We start from the raw sequence: 15,849 nt of genomic DNA, 5'->3' as shown, positions 1-15,849 counted from the left end.
TCAATCGCCTCCTTAGTCTTACCATCGTCGAGGTATGCTGTTGCAAGTTCATGCTCAGATCTTAGTCGATAGCGGTCCTTCTCGTCTAGCATCTTCTGAACCGCTACAATATGCTCAAGCATAGCTATTGCCTCCTTAGCCCGACCGTAGTCGAGATATGCCGTTGCAAGTTCATGCTCTGACGCGAGTCGATTGTGGTCCTTCTCATCCAGCATTTTCCGAACTGCCACGACATGCTCAAGCATCTTGATTGCCTCCTTATTTCGTCCGTCGTCAAGGTATGCGATTCCAAGTACATGCTCTGATGCTAGTCTAGTATGGTCCTTCTCATCTAGCATTTCCTGGATTGCCACAATATGCTCAAGCATTTCAATTGCCTCCTTCATTCGTCCGTCTTGAGCATATGCACTTGCAAGGTCGTGCTCTGATGCTAGTCGAATGTGGTCCCTCTCATCCAAAATCTGTCCTTGGACTGATACTGTATGCTCAAGTATTTCGATTGCGTCTTTGATCTGTCGAACTTGAATATATGCACTTGCAAGCTCGTGCTCTGATGCCAATCGATTATGGTCCTTTTCATCCAGGATCTGCGTCTCAACTGCTACTATGCGCTCAAGGACCATAATTGCCTGCTTAAGTCGTCGGACCTGAATGTATGTACTCGCAAGGTTATGTTCTGCTGCTAGTCGATCACGATCTGTTTCGGAATTAAAGCACTGTCTCCACCAGCACACCTTCTCAAAACACTTTATCGCTTCTTCAAACTGTTTGTCCGCAGAAAAGGATTGTCCAGCCTTTTCAAAAAGCTGATACATTTCCACCGGATGGTCTTCATGATTTCGGCTTAGTAACCTCATCACATGTGGCAGATACTCCCTTCTCAAGTCGTCATAGTGAGCATCGCGTATTCCGGGGAACTTTGCCGCAAGGTGACGTATCGCGTTGTTTGATATCTGTCTCTCCTGGTTCTGCCTCTGAAGCCAAGTCCGTGTTGCAGTGTGTACAAGGCCGTGCATGTCGAACACGTCGCTTTCTTCGCGACAGACCAGAAAAGAAAAGCTGCAAAGCGTGCCAAGGGCCCATTCCAATACGCCCGGCCTTGCATCAGGCAATATCGACTGTGGAATTGCGTGTGGATCTATGCAGGATATGAATGACAACAGATCAATAGCGAGTTGGTTCGATTTTTGGATTTGGCGGAAAGACACAATCCATGTTGTTCCTACAGCGTTTTGGGAGCTCCTGTCACGCCGGGTATTGCCTCTGAACTCCCTCTCGAGAACTTTCATACCTGTAACCTCGTCGTTTCGCAAGAGGCCTAGATATGTCCGCACAGGTACTTTAGTCTGGTTGATGTACGAGGCAGCCTGCGTAATAGCCAGGGGGAGACAGGTCAGGTAGGTGAGTAACTTGACGATCGCTACTTCATCCTGGAGCAGTTGCCTTTGAGTCAGAGACTTTTTCAAGAGAGTCGTAGCTTCTTCCAGATTCATCTGCTGGATATCGATGACTTCTGATTGCGCAAAGTCCTCAGCAACATGCCCAGACCGCGTCGTCAATAAGACAATACCATTCTCGTTCTGAGGCAAGTACTCTTCCAAACCTGGCTTCTTGTAGGATCCATTAACGAGTTGCCGGTCGTCGGCATTGTCCACAATGAAGAGCCATTTGCCAGCTTCGTCTGAGCTGAGATACCTACAGACCAGGTCCTTCACATCCTCGTCCTCGCTAGTCTTCTGCAGCCGAAGCTGCTTTGCGATATCACCATAAGCACGTTCTACAGTATCAATACTCAGGACTGGCACCCAGAAAATAGAATAGTCTGGTCGTTTTTCCTTCAATTGGTAGGCAAAATCAAGCGCGATTTGAGTTTTGCCAATCCCACCAAGGCCGACTAGCGATACCCTATGAGTTGGGTCTGGGCCGAAAAACTTATCTTCCAGCGTATTGAGGAAAGTTGTTCGACCAGTGAAGCGGGTATTTCTGGGATGAGGAATATAACAGCACGATGTATGGACCTTCTCTGGCATGTCGTTAGCAATGAACCCAATTCTTTGAGCTTCAATGCCAACTCACGGATCATGTCTGTAGTCATCTGACTTGACGGGATCTCATCAAGCAACGCTCGAGCATAAGAAGCCGCCATGGCTGCGGCATACGGTTGCCAATCTTTGTTCTTGTGTCGATCGCCATAATCGCATACTCCTCGGATAACGCCAACTGGAATTCGATTCATGATTCCTGCGGCTTCCATTTCCAAGCCAATGATACCATATTTGTCCCTCAATTCATTCCGCTTTTTCGCGTTCTTCAAAAGCTTATCTCCTGACCCGATAGGGCCATACCACACTCGAGCGCGTTGATAGTTTGATTTTGGTCGTCGAGGACGCTCAACGACTTTGTCATCTCCATCATCGTTGAATAGTATGTCATTGTCTTGCCCTGGATCAGCGAATGTGCCAGTGGCGTGTTTGCAATTGCATATCTTCTCGTAGTATGGCAAGAAGACTTCGGTGTCGTTGGGTGCCTGGAGTCTTATGTTGCCTATAGCCGATCGTACAATTGGTTCTGTCATAGAGAGGCTGTGGCCAAGTCGCAATGGCTGGAAACCATCATCCGTCTCTTTGCCGAGATCATATGGAACCAGTCCAGCACTCTCGCCAACGGAAAGGCCGACAAGCACGTCACCCAGCCTAATATCGCGTGCTGGGACACAGGAAAGGTCGGGAAGCCCTGCTGCCACCCCGACGAGCAAGCCAAACCAGAGGTTGGGGAAAAACCTCTTCACTTGGCCAGCGAGTCCAGCCGCAGACACGTTGCCGTAGTGTTGGCCCGCTGGCAGAGTCGCTATAACGATACTATGGCCTGCCATAGCGCCCGCCTGGAACACATAGTCATCGCCTCGATCGACGGGAAACCGGCCTGGGTGTAGTTCATCTAGTAGATGCATGGCAGCCTTGGCTTCGATCTCGAGTGGAGCAATCCATGCAACCTTGTAATCTCTGGGGTCGAGTATGATCTGGCTTCTTTGTGTGGTCAACATCTTGCCGCACCGTTGCCGTATAACGTAGCACAATCGCTACAGAGATGAGCAAAATTCTAGTCGAAGATGTCTGAAGTTGAATCATGCCGTAGCGACATGGAAGACGATTTTACTCGATCAGCTGAACATGCAGTCAGCACTAACCCCTGTATAGGAGGACTGAGTGTCCAACCAACGGCATGTATTGCGCTGGGAAGAACCTCCTGTACCAAAGAAATTTCACTGCAATGTGGTCCTGTTTCCCTCTTGCTCTAGTCGCATTGAGACCAATCATGATTGCAAGTTGCCAACCAGGACGAAACTCGGCTGTGAGGCCCTACATGTCGTGTTGAGTAATTTTACATGATATGATTAACACAGTTTTGATAGATTTGAAGGTAATGAATTGGTGATATGATTGTTTAAAGTAGATATAAAATAATTGGAGTCTTTGAACGTCAGTGAGCAGCACCAGAAAGTTGAAATCCAGTACATCCTTTAGAAGCTCGACAAGGCCAAAGTTTTGTTTAGCATCCCTCATCAGCTTTCTATGTGGTTCGGTTTGAACGTAGGCAGTGTCTCTGGCAGCCGGGCTCCTCGCGTCGTATTTGTATGGCATCCACGAAATCGACATCAATGACACCATAGGACTTAACACAGAAGGCTTTGTAGTTTTTCCTTCTTGTCAGTTTAGATCAACAACATGTTATGAGTCAAGGAGGCATTGTTATCGAAATTGTGCCGCTCGTATTCACTGCAGACTTCTACTTAGCTGGGCAAAAGTAAATTGCAAACCAGTTAGGTTAGTATTTAGTATGCCCGCTTCCCGGCAAATAAACTGAAGAATTCGTCTTTAATGACATCTCAATTAGTAACATGGAGTCTACTATGTGATTTGAACTGGAATGCACTCAATACCTCTTGTCGTTGGATATTGTTTTCTTTGCGTCCATCATTAATTCCACTATTCTGCCGCTAAGTATAGGTTAGCTTCCCTATTCGGCAAGCGGTGAGGCCGACTCTGAGACGCGACTGGGCCTGTTCAAGTAAACAAGTACCAATGCGACAAACATCAATTAAACGACAAATGACTGGAAACGGCTTTCAAAAATCCAGGAAATGAAAAGATCAGAATAAATCACACTCATTTATGATTTACAAATATGGAGGAATCTGCGCCGAAAAGACAGCGCACTGACGGTAGCGCGTCACCTCGAAAAAGACGCCCATCTTATGCATCACCAACTAAAGCCAGCATGTCAAGACATCACCCAGAAGCATTTGAGCGAAGAATGTCTAGATCACCACAGAAATTACCGACTGCTAGAACCTCGGCGCAATTAACTTTTGACAGTCCCTCGGAAGCTCTGGCTGCGCGCTTGGCGACAAGTCGGATTGTTAGTGATGCTCCTACGCCAACGCGCCCGGGTGAGGCGGCGACAATGGAAGATGACTTTAATCCATTTCGTGGTGGAGGATTGAGGAGATCACCGGAAACTGGTGTACGGATGGAGATTGATACGCCGCCCGCTGACCCTTTTCGACGTGGAGGATTGAGAAGATCGCCGCCGGTTAGAGCGCAGGGGAATGAGGATGCGCCGTCTGCTTCGATGCCTGAACCGGAGTTACCGCCAGCAGTGCGGGCTTCTTCACCACCACCTCCGCCAGCTTCTATGCCAGAATTTCAGATTGGACGACCTGCGGACGAACCTGTGCTGGAATCGGAGAGCGAAGCGTCTGTTCCATTGGACCAACTCCCGTCCGAGGAACTATCCTTAGCCAGGTCTATCTCACCTGTCGCAAGTCCCTCGCCAGCTCCATCATTCTCTTCTCTCAACATTCAGCTCCCACCTCGGTCGTCGTCTGAGATTAGATCACCCTCACCTGCTTTATCTTCACCCGCTCAAGCTCCAGGACAGCAAACAGAACCAGAACCAGAGGTCGAACTGGAACCCCAATCGGAACCAGTGTCTGAACCGGACGTGACAGCGGAACCGGCTCCCGGATCAAACCAAGACTCTCCAAGCCCACCACCATCTCTGCCAGAGCCCTCCCCCTCACCTCCTCCAGCTTCCATGCCACCGAGCAGAATCCCGCGTCTGGCCCAGGACAACTCCCGAAATAAACCTCCAGCAGCATCACAACCTGTACCTCAATTACCACCGCTCGATAATGGGCCGCGCAAAAGCTTCCAGAATAGCCCGGTCAGGTTCCGCGAGCCATCGCAACAGCATAATTCCCCCCTCACAAAACCACCATCACGACGTTTCGAGAAGCCAAAGAAGGACCTTAGCCATGCATCCGCTTCTCAAGAGAGAAAGCCAGCAGCGACAATTGCGTCTGACGCAAGACAGACACGCCCATTTGATCCGGACGCAGAAAAGAAAAAGGAACGAGAGATGATCCAGAAAGAAATTGAGTCTTTGAAGAGGGACCTTGAAGTTGCACGAAGAGAGAATGAACGGATTCGCGCGATGCAAGAGTCTGGTCGCGTTCTTGCGCCCGTGGACCAAAATGAAGTTATTGACCTCATCCAACGTCACCTCATGGACGCGGATGCAGAGCCAAGTCAAACATCGACGCAGCAATTATTACAAGCAGCCTTGAAACCTACAGCTCACCTCCCATTCGGAAAGGCCATCGCCCCAGCACCCTCTGCGCCTGTGGAGGACAAGCTAGCCTATATTAAGTCACATTACCCTGTTCCAATGACGGCAAATGAAGAACTGCCTTATCTTCAGCTGTTTACACCATTCACGGCATCATCAACGATCTCGATATTACCGCAAACCGACGATCAACCTCTCAGACAGCTTCACTCTATCGTCCTTCGATCGCGCGAAATTCCTGGTCTCTTTACAGCAAAGGTGGAGATGATTGTCAACCCTCTTGAGCTTTCGGTCCTCGATTTAGCTGTCACGACTCTAGAGCCTGCTGCGAAGCCTGAGCTAGGTCCGTTCATTCACAAGATTTGCACAGGTGACTGCAACCGTTCTATGCAGCGCAATGTGGGTATCCTGTCGTGGGCGATGGGCGAGTGGCTCCGCGTTGCTATTGAGAGAGCTGGCTTCTGGTGTCAATTGGAGCAAACCTTGAGTACCAAGGACGGTATATCGAAAGTAACCACGCAGATGCGAACAAAGAAGAGACGGAGAAAAGACGACGATGGGGACGAGGATATGGACGAGCCAGCAGGAGTAGACACTGTTAAAAAGGCTGACCTCATCCGCTACATGGGCCAGCAACATTACGACATCTCAATACCGTACAATGATGCTGAAGAATCGAGCACCAATGTACGATTCAATTGGAAGGTGGAGTTTGACTGGACGGGAGAAGCACAGACGAAACTCTCCGTCTTGGTCGGCGCCCCAGGCAAATGTGAGTACAGCGACCGTCGATATTTCCACCATTACTAACAAAACATCACAGGGCATCAAACAGACGAACGAGGCGTGCTTGGCAAGATCCCCAAACTCTTTGAAGAACTTGTACATGGTCACCAAGACATAGAAACAGCTGTAAGAACAATTGTAGCGCTCATCGCAGGCGAGCAATCATGATAGAGTCGGGATATATGGCAAAGTTTACGAATGCATTGGCGTGGTGTAAAGGAAATCTTTTCGCGCGGGCCACACCAGCAAGATACCAGATTATTGTAGATTAAAGTTGATTAGGCCCCAAGAGCCAAAATGCATCCAACCCCCTTTTTGCCCCATCTAGATCATCGTAGTTCATTCGGTAGGCAATTAGTCGACGGTGACGCCGAGCTTTCGTAGCTCGACCTTGGCCTGCTCAATCTCCGCCGTGAGCTCCTTGTGCGCGTTGGGAACGTCGTTGAAGGTGAGGATGCCGAAGCCGAGTCGGAAGAGGAGGTATGCGCCAAAGGACACGAGTGCCCAGAAGGGGAGCTGTTGCAGCGTGTTAGAACATCAATTTGATCGTAGAATGTACTCGTTGGATGAGTTGTTAATGCCAAACGTACCACAGGGACGATCTGCTCCTGGATCAGGGGAGGAAGAGGGATGAGCTCCAGGAAGAGAGCAAGGTAGAGCTATACACCGTGGTTAGTCCATGTGGATCGAGGAGCGTCGGGGGAATCGAGAGCGTACGGAGGAGACGAGGAGGGCGAGAGAGATGGTCTGCTGGGCGCGGGTCATTTTGGCGGTTTGAGTAAGGAACGTAAGCTTGAACGAGCGCGGGGTGTCGTCGATGGCGATTGATGATGTCGGTCTTGAGGAGACGTGTATAAAGTTGTCAGGGGTCGCGAGGGAAAGAAGGTGGATGACTAAGGTGGAGAGCCGGGTATTAGGTAAGCTTGCAGGGTCCACTGACTTCAGGTACCGTGAGTTTTGGGGTGCAAAAATAAACTGCTCATCAAATGCATTTTGAGAGTGGGAAACTGACCCACTGATTTAGTCTCTTCAGCTTCTACGGATTGCAGTCTGATCATGATTATTTCTATGGGCTCACCATCTGGAAATACAGAACCAGTATTAAAACTATTAAAAGATGGGAGCTTAAAATGATTTGTTTCCATGTCGCTGCTTTAATTCCTCAGCATGAGTTTATTAAACACTACCCTGAAGGACGATGTACATGCTAGCCGGCTCAAAATCGACGCAGTAGAGGTTTGCATTTATATTTTAAATTGTTTGTTGGTAATACGCATTAATAGTCTGTATTATTTCAGTTCACTGAAGAATCATACCGGTGGTAGAACCGAATGAAGAGGTGGAAGATGATGGGTAGGTATATAAATGGGAAAAGAGGCTCAAAACCATGGCGAGCTGATATGGCCAACTTCTGATATCCCCTGATTTATACAGAGGTTAAGAATAGTTCTATTATCAAGTAGCAGGTTCTAAAGTGAATGGAACGGAAATGTTTGGGGACATGGATACCTAAGTCCTGGGAACCATCAACTGGATACAACTGACAAAGGGTCAACTGGTTCTTTGTATCAAGTCAAGCGAGGCCCGTTCAATTATTTTTTCACTTGGAAGCATCGAAATACTCGTTCAAACAATAAGACCTTGGAAATCAACGCTGAATCACTGCCTCCGCTCCACACCACTGCTTTCATTCTGAATGCGACACCTCTTCTCCTTCTCACTTCGCATCACCACCTTCTCTCCTCCACAATCCTTAGGAGTAGCCCAGGCATCTTTCCACTTTCATCCAACACAGCCTTTGTGCCGCCTACAGAACCATCCGATAATAGCTTCACTCAAGGTGAGATCATTTCCCTCTGTCATCTCCGACTGTCCTCATCCCCTATTATTCCATCGTCCACCCTGCACCTTCATGATCAGTTTCTAAAAGTACTTTCAATATTTCACTACGCAGCTGTGCCTCATCCGCCAATATGGAGCCTGAAGGTACCGTGGCCTTGCCCACGCTCGTGAAGCGCGAGCGATCCCCGGACCTGGAACAAGTACCCGAGGCATCTAGCCCAAAGCGCCGCGCCGACGCTACCACTGGTGTCGTCTGCGCCCCGGTCGAATTTCCGTGGAGAGTATGCCAGGACTTGGGCGATGTAGATCGTCTCAAAACTAAGGAGAAGGCCGTTATGCAAGCCGAAAACTATTGCGAACTAATCAGGAAGGCACTTGATCCTGTGCTGAACATCCCGCGCGACACCCCTGAGGCAGTGATGATGGGACTCAGGATCGTCAAACACTGGTGCGCCGAGTATGGCAAGTATTACTTGACTCTTTTCTCTTCAAAACCCTCGACTAATTGCCGAGTAGATGAAATTCGCAACAAAAACAAGCAACGCCAAATTCTGGTCGGAGTCGAAGGGCCTACAGGAGCAGGCAAATCATCGTTCTTGGGATCGCTCCTCAAGATTCCTGAGCTTTTCCCATCCGGACAGGAATCTGCCGCTACCGCTGTGATCGGAAAGGTCTCCTGGAACTGGGTGGACGACCCTGCTCGTCGGTTCCGCGCTCAAGTTTTCTTTCGACCAAAAGATGAGATCCGGACTGAACTCGCGTCACTCTTGGAAGAACTAAATCACTGGAAGCTCTTAGTGGCAAGTGGAATGGACGAGAACGACAACGATGGCGAGAAAGCCGATAGCATAGCCATGTCCAGAAGCACGATCGAGCATCAACTCCCCAGGGTCCAGGCTGTCTGGGGTTTGAACGAAGAACAACTACTCCAAATTGCAGAGAAATGCCCTCATGAGCTATCGTATAGAAAGGCAACGAAAAGCGTTCTCTATAAGAACTTTACTGCCTTGAAGTTTCTAGGTGATGGTCGAGCAGAGTTCAACGCCAGTACAGTAGAGATACTGGCAGAGTCTATCAAGCCATTCCTGGATTCAAGCACCAGCACCTATGGGGGTGGAAACCAATTCTCCGCCTGGCCACTGGTAAAAAGTGTTCACATTTTTGCTAAGGCTGACATTTTGAAGCCTGGCATTACCCTTGTTGACCTTCCTGGATGTGGTGATGCTGTTGAAAGTCGTTCTGAGGTTGCTGAAAAGATTTCTCACACCCTGGATGTACGTATGGTGGTAAGTCCCATCATCCGCGCAAAGGATGAAAAGCAAGGCCAGACCCTCATGCGAAATGGGTTCGACGAGGCCCAGATGAGAATCCGTGGAAAGATGGATGGCCGGGGGTTTTGTGTCATCGCGTCCAAAATGGACGATATGAAGGTGGACTCATACATCACTGGGTGTCCCGAGTTGGCCCGCAACAAAGACATGGTCCAAAAACAAAACAGACTTGCCGATCTCAAGGATGAAAAGGCTGAAATCAGAAGCACCCGCAAGCAGTTGAAGTCAGCCAAGAAGAAGGCCGAAAGCCAGAGGAACAAAGCCACAAAGTCGTATGACAAAGCGAAAAACAAGCATGAACTAAACTTGCAGAGTAAGTCCCCTGCCCTTATGAGCTTCACAAGCTAACAATTTCCCACAGCTAATCCAAACACAAGTGACGCGCAATTGTCGACTCTACGAGCCCAGCTGGATGAAAAGGCCGCGGTATTCAATGACGCTGATAAACGACTTGAGCAATGCGAGGCACGCTCAACAAGGAACTCTATCGAGACGAACTACATCCGAGATTGGGTCCACCATCGAGCCATTCAAACTCGCAATGCTCGTGTGATCAAACGCCTTCGTGATGATTTCGCCATACGACAGAGCAGAATGGACAATGGAAAGGTTTCTGAAAAGCCTAAGCCAGACGCTGAGTACATTCTTCCTATCCTACCAGTCTCAACCAGGGCCTTCTGGCAGCTGGAGGGCAACGAGAAACCGATGGCTGGTTTCCCGACCCAGACCTATACAGGTGTTCCTGCTGCAGAGAAGTGGCTTCACCGAGCTACCTTGGCGAAGCGCGAGAAGCATCTGGATGAGACCCTGGATGGATACCAGAACCTCATGACAATGATGCGCATCTATTCTGCAACAAATGGTCGGGATGGCGACTTTGATTTCACACGATCAGAAGTAGATGCTGCTTTGGCTGAAACCCATGCTTTCTACACCAACGTAAGTTCAATTGCCGCCCTTCGACCTTGAATACGCTTCTGACTGAAGACTTGTAGAGACTAGGATCTAAACTCGCCGAAGCCTGTATCGAGATCAGAAAACTTGACCCTCTCGAACGCAAGGACCGCGCCAAGAAGCGGTTCTTAGGTGAAGCCCAACGGATTGTGCAGAAATGGGCCCACAAGTACCCCGATGTTGAGAACAGTGTCGACAAAATGGGTTGGAGTACCTATGTCGCCTGTATCAGACGCAATGGCTCTACATTCAAAAGCCCTAGCATCGGAGTTACATACAACTGGATCGAGAACCTGTGAGTAATGTACGGTTCTATTACTCACTTACTCCCTCTAACAACTTGACCAGAGCCGCACCCATTCTCAAGACCCTCAGCAGGGACTGGGATAGGAAGATGAACAAGCAGCTTCCGCTCATCAAAAGACCTATGATGTCGGATTATTCAAGGCTTTTCGCCGAGTACCTGAACGCTGTTCAGCGTGTGATCAACGAAAAAGTGCCACCTCTCGCAGCTTGTTTTGCAAACATGCGACCCATCCTAGAAACTTCCCAGCGTACTACCGAGACGAAAATTGGGGATGTACTGGAAACAGTCGCTGAAAAATCGGCCATCGTTGCCCTTAATGTGGCCGGGTACTTGGAAGAGCAAATGAAACCAACATTCGAAGTTGCTCTGAAGGACGGTAAGTGATTCTATTCAACATTAATGTCATGATATGAATGGGAACTGAGAACATGCAGGCGGAACTGGTTCATTTGCGAGGCGCAAGGAAACCATACAAGCCAAGGTGAGGGAAGATGACACCATAATCTGTGAAGGGATCATCAACCGCCTTGTGGATGGTGTCGCCGAAAGAATTGCTGAGGTGCCAGCTCAGCTGAGAGACGCCGCTTCTGAAGGCCCGCGCAATGTCCAGCAACAGCTATCCTTTTTGGTCAACAACCTTGTTGAGAACTGCTCCGCAGATCCTGTGATGAATGCGAAGAAATCCAAGGTTCAAAATAATATCCGTGCTCACATCGAGGCCTGGGAGGTCGCTTGGGCTGAGAAGGGGAATCTTGAAAGACATATCCTCGATCAAGACCTGGACATTCCGGACACTATCCCAGAGCCTGTCATGGAAGAGGGAATTGACTCTGAAGACGAGCCTATGGACGACAGTTCGGACAGCGATGATGAAGATTGAGGTAGGCAAGGCCCAAGCTGAGATTTACAAAGGGAACACGAATAAGTTTTGGACTTGTGGTGTGGCACCACCAAATAATGTTCACGAAGGGCATGGCATCATGGGATCAAGGGAACATCGGCTTTTAAATTTGCTTTATGACAATCGTACAGAGGGACGATGAGATATGAGGATCATGACACCCCTAATTACCCCCAGTTAGCACAGATCACAGACACATACTGAATTAAATTGACAACTTCCCCCAAGCTCATAGTTGTAGCTGCTCACAAGACTTGTGATGTCTCGAATACCAAAATTTCTAGATATCCGTCCTATTTGTAGAAGAACCTTGTCAAGTGATGTATAATATTGAATGCTTGCGGAAATCGAAGGACAAGAACAAATCATATCTGAGATCTTTTGCATGTTTTTTTTATCTCAGTCTAAACAGCAATTACCCAAAGATGTTGCCATGAATAAATTATACATTAGGCTTTCTAATGCGAGTTAAAGTTCTAACTGAGATTACTCAAAGGAATCTCAGTATCTATCCTCTTGTAGCCCATTCTTCTAGTTCTATAACGCGTCACACCTTGCTTGATCCCAAGTACCATGAATACAATGACTCCTATAAGCACTGCCAGAAAGATCCAAACTCTCCATCCTTTGAGACAACATGGATAAAAAGTCATGAAAGCTCCAACAACGTACTGGATCAGCTTCTTCGGCTCAGGGTCATCGGGAAACAGCCCTTTTCTTACAAGTCCTTTCCAGATTGGACCTTGTGGACCTGAGACGTAGCGCTTGAGACCAAAGTAAGGAACCTTTCTTTGATTAGGATGATTCTCTGGGTATTCTGCATCACCCCATATGCCGGTGAAGTAGAAGAATGATGTGTAATTTGTCGCCGGACGTGACGTCGATCCGGGAGGCGACAGGCGCGTTAGTCTGAAGGTTGTGGGATCCATGTGATAGAAGTACGCTGACAAAACGGGGTCCCAGAGTATTCCTGCATCGCACCAGTCGTAGAGAGCTTTGTCGTGAACGTGGTCACTGTGATGGGCCGTGGGTTAGGATAGAAGTGTTCAATCGTGGAGACTTGACTCACCCTGACGATGCGTAGTTGGCGTGTGAGCCCCAGGCACTAAATACAAGAGGCTATAAATATGTCAGTCTCATGATGAAATATTCGGCTGTATAATTATTCGACATACCCGATCATTCCTGAGTGACAAGCCTTCCTCATTCCAATTATATGCTGCGCCGCTTGAATGTTGACTGTAATAAATCCCAGTAGGTTTTCCATCGCGGAAGCGAACAAAGTTATGTTCCCTGGATACAATCAGTCCAAGAAAGTAGTTAAGTGACGAAACGACAAGACTTACCAGTCGCCAACATGGTCACCGTAATGCATCCCATCAGCCATGCCCCCCGCCAGACTATTCAAGGGTGGCAACACCTGCGAAATATTTGCACCCTGGTCGTAAGAGTAAAAATAGAAGAAATAAGCATCAACATCTCGTTGACTCCGCTCGACGAGTAGAACAATGCACGGCGTGGAGTTGGCTATCCTGCCGGTATCATCGGGAGCTTCTCCGAGAAGCCATGACGGTAGGTTCGTAACATTGTCGTTGGAAGTAAGTGCGACTACTTGATCGCCGTGGACAGGGACGTCGTTGAGGATGGCCAGGTTATCAAGATCAAGTTCTGGTAGATCAGGGACGGGCTTGCAATCGATCATAGGAGTCGTATGTCGGACGTGAGTGAGGATATCCGCTGGCAAGAATGGATCGTTTGAATGAAGATAAACAAGCGGTGCTGTTCGCCAGTTATTATTATTCATGACAGAACATGTTGTGCCATTTAAATTGGTATAAGAGATAAAGAGATGGTTAGTTCCATACCATGCCGTGTTATGTACTCTGGTACTGCCAGATTGGTGTCATTGAGGATTGAAGACACCACGGTCTGGGCCGGTGCCTGTTTGGAAGAAACTAAGGGTAAGTAAATCTGGATAGTCAACAAAACAAACGCCAGACCTCGCATCGGCTTGGGGTAACAGGCTAGGTAGTTCATCGCCTTGGCTGAAAATGTGAAAGGATGGACTTGAAACGTAAAGTACAACAAATTCACCCGAATCCTCGGTAAAAGACGAAGTAAAAGACGACAATAGACGAAAACACAGCAAGAGAGAAGAAAGAAAATAGACACAAAATATTGCTGTTCAGACACTCAACCTCTCAGCTCATATGCCACTGCAGCCTGATTACTTGCCCCTTTGCTACACCCATACAGCGAACCATAATGGGTTATCCCAGTGGTGACATTCAGAAGGGGTGGGAGGCGCTTACTGACTGTTCCGAGTGAAGATTACCGAGACGGCTAACATTGGAGATTGCATTATACTGTACAATACTGTGTTACACAAACATCATGCATCGATGACATTGTGAAACAGTACATCCTCAGATTTTCAGCCATTCTGCCCCTGATAAGGATGAATCTTTGAAAGAAACGTGTTATTGGTTATGACAGGACCTGTAAGTTTTGTATCAGAGATAATACTACCATCAGGTCCTGGTCGCAGAGTTTATTTGGGAGCCAGCTAAGATCGATGTGGTTCAAAAGGCTGAATAGGCTATGAAGTATGGTTACTCGACCTGGACTTGTGATCAGCTTCAGGGGTATCTTGTCTTGGCGGGGGGCCTCAAAATGCAAGCCTTCGGTATAAGGTCTCGGAATATTCTTGACATCACTAGGGCGCATATTAATAGAAATTAGTCAAGAGCCTCAACGATGTTCGTTCAGCTGAAAATCTCTGGGGACGTCTGTTTAGCAGGAGACGTCGAATGGACAAGCTAAATCATTTACTTGAAGTCTGTACCACCTCGAGACTGAAGCTGAAAGTTCTTCAATGCAGGAGATTCATTATCAGTGTCGCGGTTGAGGACAGTACTAGTGACTTTATATACTGTTTGCGGTTGACATTGGCGAGTCTTCTCCCTCACCTTGGAATGGACACCCCCAATAGTAAAGAATCTCCGAGAATTCGAAAAGAAGGGGCAAAGTCGTATCTTGATTGGCAAAGGCTATATGCATCGGGATTAAAGGAAAAGCCGTTATCATTAGGATTCTCGGAATGCATCTCTGCCTTTCAAGTGGCTGGTATAGATAGATGAATACGTACTACATATCTATAATGTGAATGTGACGGAGGTCTTTCTCAAGTATACTGTAGCAGTGAAGTTAATTGAATATGGAAGGATATTGACCGACCTTTCTAATCACCATTAACTTTTCAATAGTGTAACAAACGACTACCTTATAGAATGTTGACGCGGATAGGTTTGATGAAAACTTCGTGCCTTTGGCCAATTACTTTGACCAGTTGGCATGAATAGAAGTACAGTTGAGACACGGGGCTCAGTAGTTACTAGAGTAAGGTCTTGTACTGTGATACTTTGTGACATTTCCAAATACCTCTTCATCCCGATGCGCCCAGTCTCTCACCCGTCTGACAACCACTCTATCTTGGCATTTTGATTTCTTTTTCCTATCGACCAGTCCTCGCTCCTTTCATATTTTGTGGCGGCCTCGACATGAAGCCAGATGTCAAGGCCGTGATGCATTGATGGTCATATACACTGGCGATAATTCGTGAGTCCCATCGATGACAAATTACCGCGCGCTTCGACCCATCTCTTGTGAAGATGGCTGACGGTAGTACTACAGTGACATCAAGGAAGGCTCTCGCAGTTGAGAAATCTGATTCCTCCATTTGAATACGTTCTCCGGGAACTAACACACCCTTCTAGTCCCGCATTCAACCACCGTTCAAAGTTGGGTGATAAGTACAGGTGCTGAAGACCGCCTTATGTACTTCTGCCATAGCTTTTGTTCGCCAGGTTTTCGCTGGGCTTGCCATATGTAGAGTGTGCGTGACACAACGGTTTGGATATCCCACTGGCTGCTTACATGCAGAGAGCAACCGTCAAGATACGGGGAAGAGAACACTGTCAAAGTACTTGATCAGGCTGCATAATAATGAATGATAAAAAGAATGTTGAAGGACCAGATCTATTCCATGGAGTGAATCAGTTAGTTCTATCTTTTACATGCAAATAAGCGCACATCTC

General features: G+C 47.9%; 5 protein-coding genes across 5 annotated transcripts; 2 read left to right on the top strand and 3 right to left on the bottom strand.

Moving 5' to 3' along the window:
• Positions 1-748: 748 nt before the first annotated feature.
• On the bottom strand, positions 749-3,043 carry FGSG_13401 (uncharacterized protein; the record flags this gene model as incomplete). Its single annotated transcript, XM_011322218.1, has 3 exons — positions 749-764; positions 814-1,777; positions 2,077-3,043. The coding sequence occupies 3 exons, from the start codon at positions 3,041-3,043 to the stop codon at positions 749-751; spliced, it is 1,947 nt and encodes a 648-aa protein (XP_011320520.1).
• A 1,142-nt stretch (positions 3,044-4,185) lies between these two features.
• On the top strand, positions 4,186-6,585 carry FGSG_08276 (uncharacterized protein; the record flags this gene model as incomplete). The annotated part of the gene is made up of 2 exons (XM_011322217.1): positions 4,186-6,403; positions 6,455-6,585. The coding sequence occupies 2 exons, from the start codon at positions 4,186-4,188 to the stop codon at positions 6,583-6,585; spliced, it is 2,349 nt and encodes a 782-aa protein (XP_011320519.1).
• On the bottom strand, positions 6,551-7,258 carry FGSG_08277 (uncharacterized protein). Its single transcript, XM_011322216.1, has 3 exons — positions 7,135-7,258; positions 7,008-7,076; positions 6,551-6,933 (listed from the first exon to the last, which is right to left on the bottom strand). Exons 1-3 carry the CDS (start codon positions 7,180-7,182, stop codon positions 6,772-6,774), a joined length of 279 nt encoding a protein of 92 aa, XP_011320518.1. The 5' UTR covers positions 7,183-7,258; the 3' UTR covers positions 6,551-6,771.
• Positions 7,259-8,390: 1,132 nt separating this feature from the next.
• FGSG_08278 (uncharacterized protein) lies at positions 8,391-11,235 on the top strand (the record flags this gene model as incomplete). Its single annotated transcript, XM_011322215.1, has 4 exons — positions 8,391-9,903; positions 9,952-10,529; positions 10,586-10,839; positions 10,893-11,235. The coding sequence occupies 4 exons, from the start codon at positions 8,391-8,393 to the stop codon at positions 11,233-11,235; spliced, it is 2,688 nt and encodes an 895-aa protein (XP_011320517.1).
• Positions 11,236-12,194: 959 nt separating this feature from the next.
• Positions 12,195-14,161, bottom strand: FGSG_08279 (uncharacterized protein; the record flags this gene model as incomplete). Its single annotated transcript, XM_011322214.1, has 7 exons — positions 12,195-12,210; positions 12,425-12,766; positions 12,822-12,871; positions 12,928-13,045; positions 13,099-13,531; positions 13,618-13,693; positions 14,144-14,161. The coding sequence occupies 7 exons, from the start codon at positions 14,159-14,161 to the stop codon at positions 12,195-12,197; spliced, it is 1,053 nt and encodes a 350-aa protein (XP_011320516.1).
• Positions 14,162-15,849: the final 1,688 nt, after the last annotated feature.

Source organism: Fusarium graminearum, chromosome 2 (assembly GCF_000240135.3).
Source record: "Fusarium graminearum PH-1 chromosome 2, whole genome shotgun sequence".
Lineage (NCBI taxonomy): Eukaryota > Fungi > Ascomycota > Sordariomycetes > Hypocreales > Nectriaceae > Fusarium > Fusarium graminearum.
The sequence above is the reverse complement of the archived record's forward strand: the minus strand, read 5'-3'. Positions and strand labels throughout refer to the sequence as shown.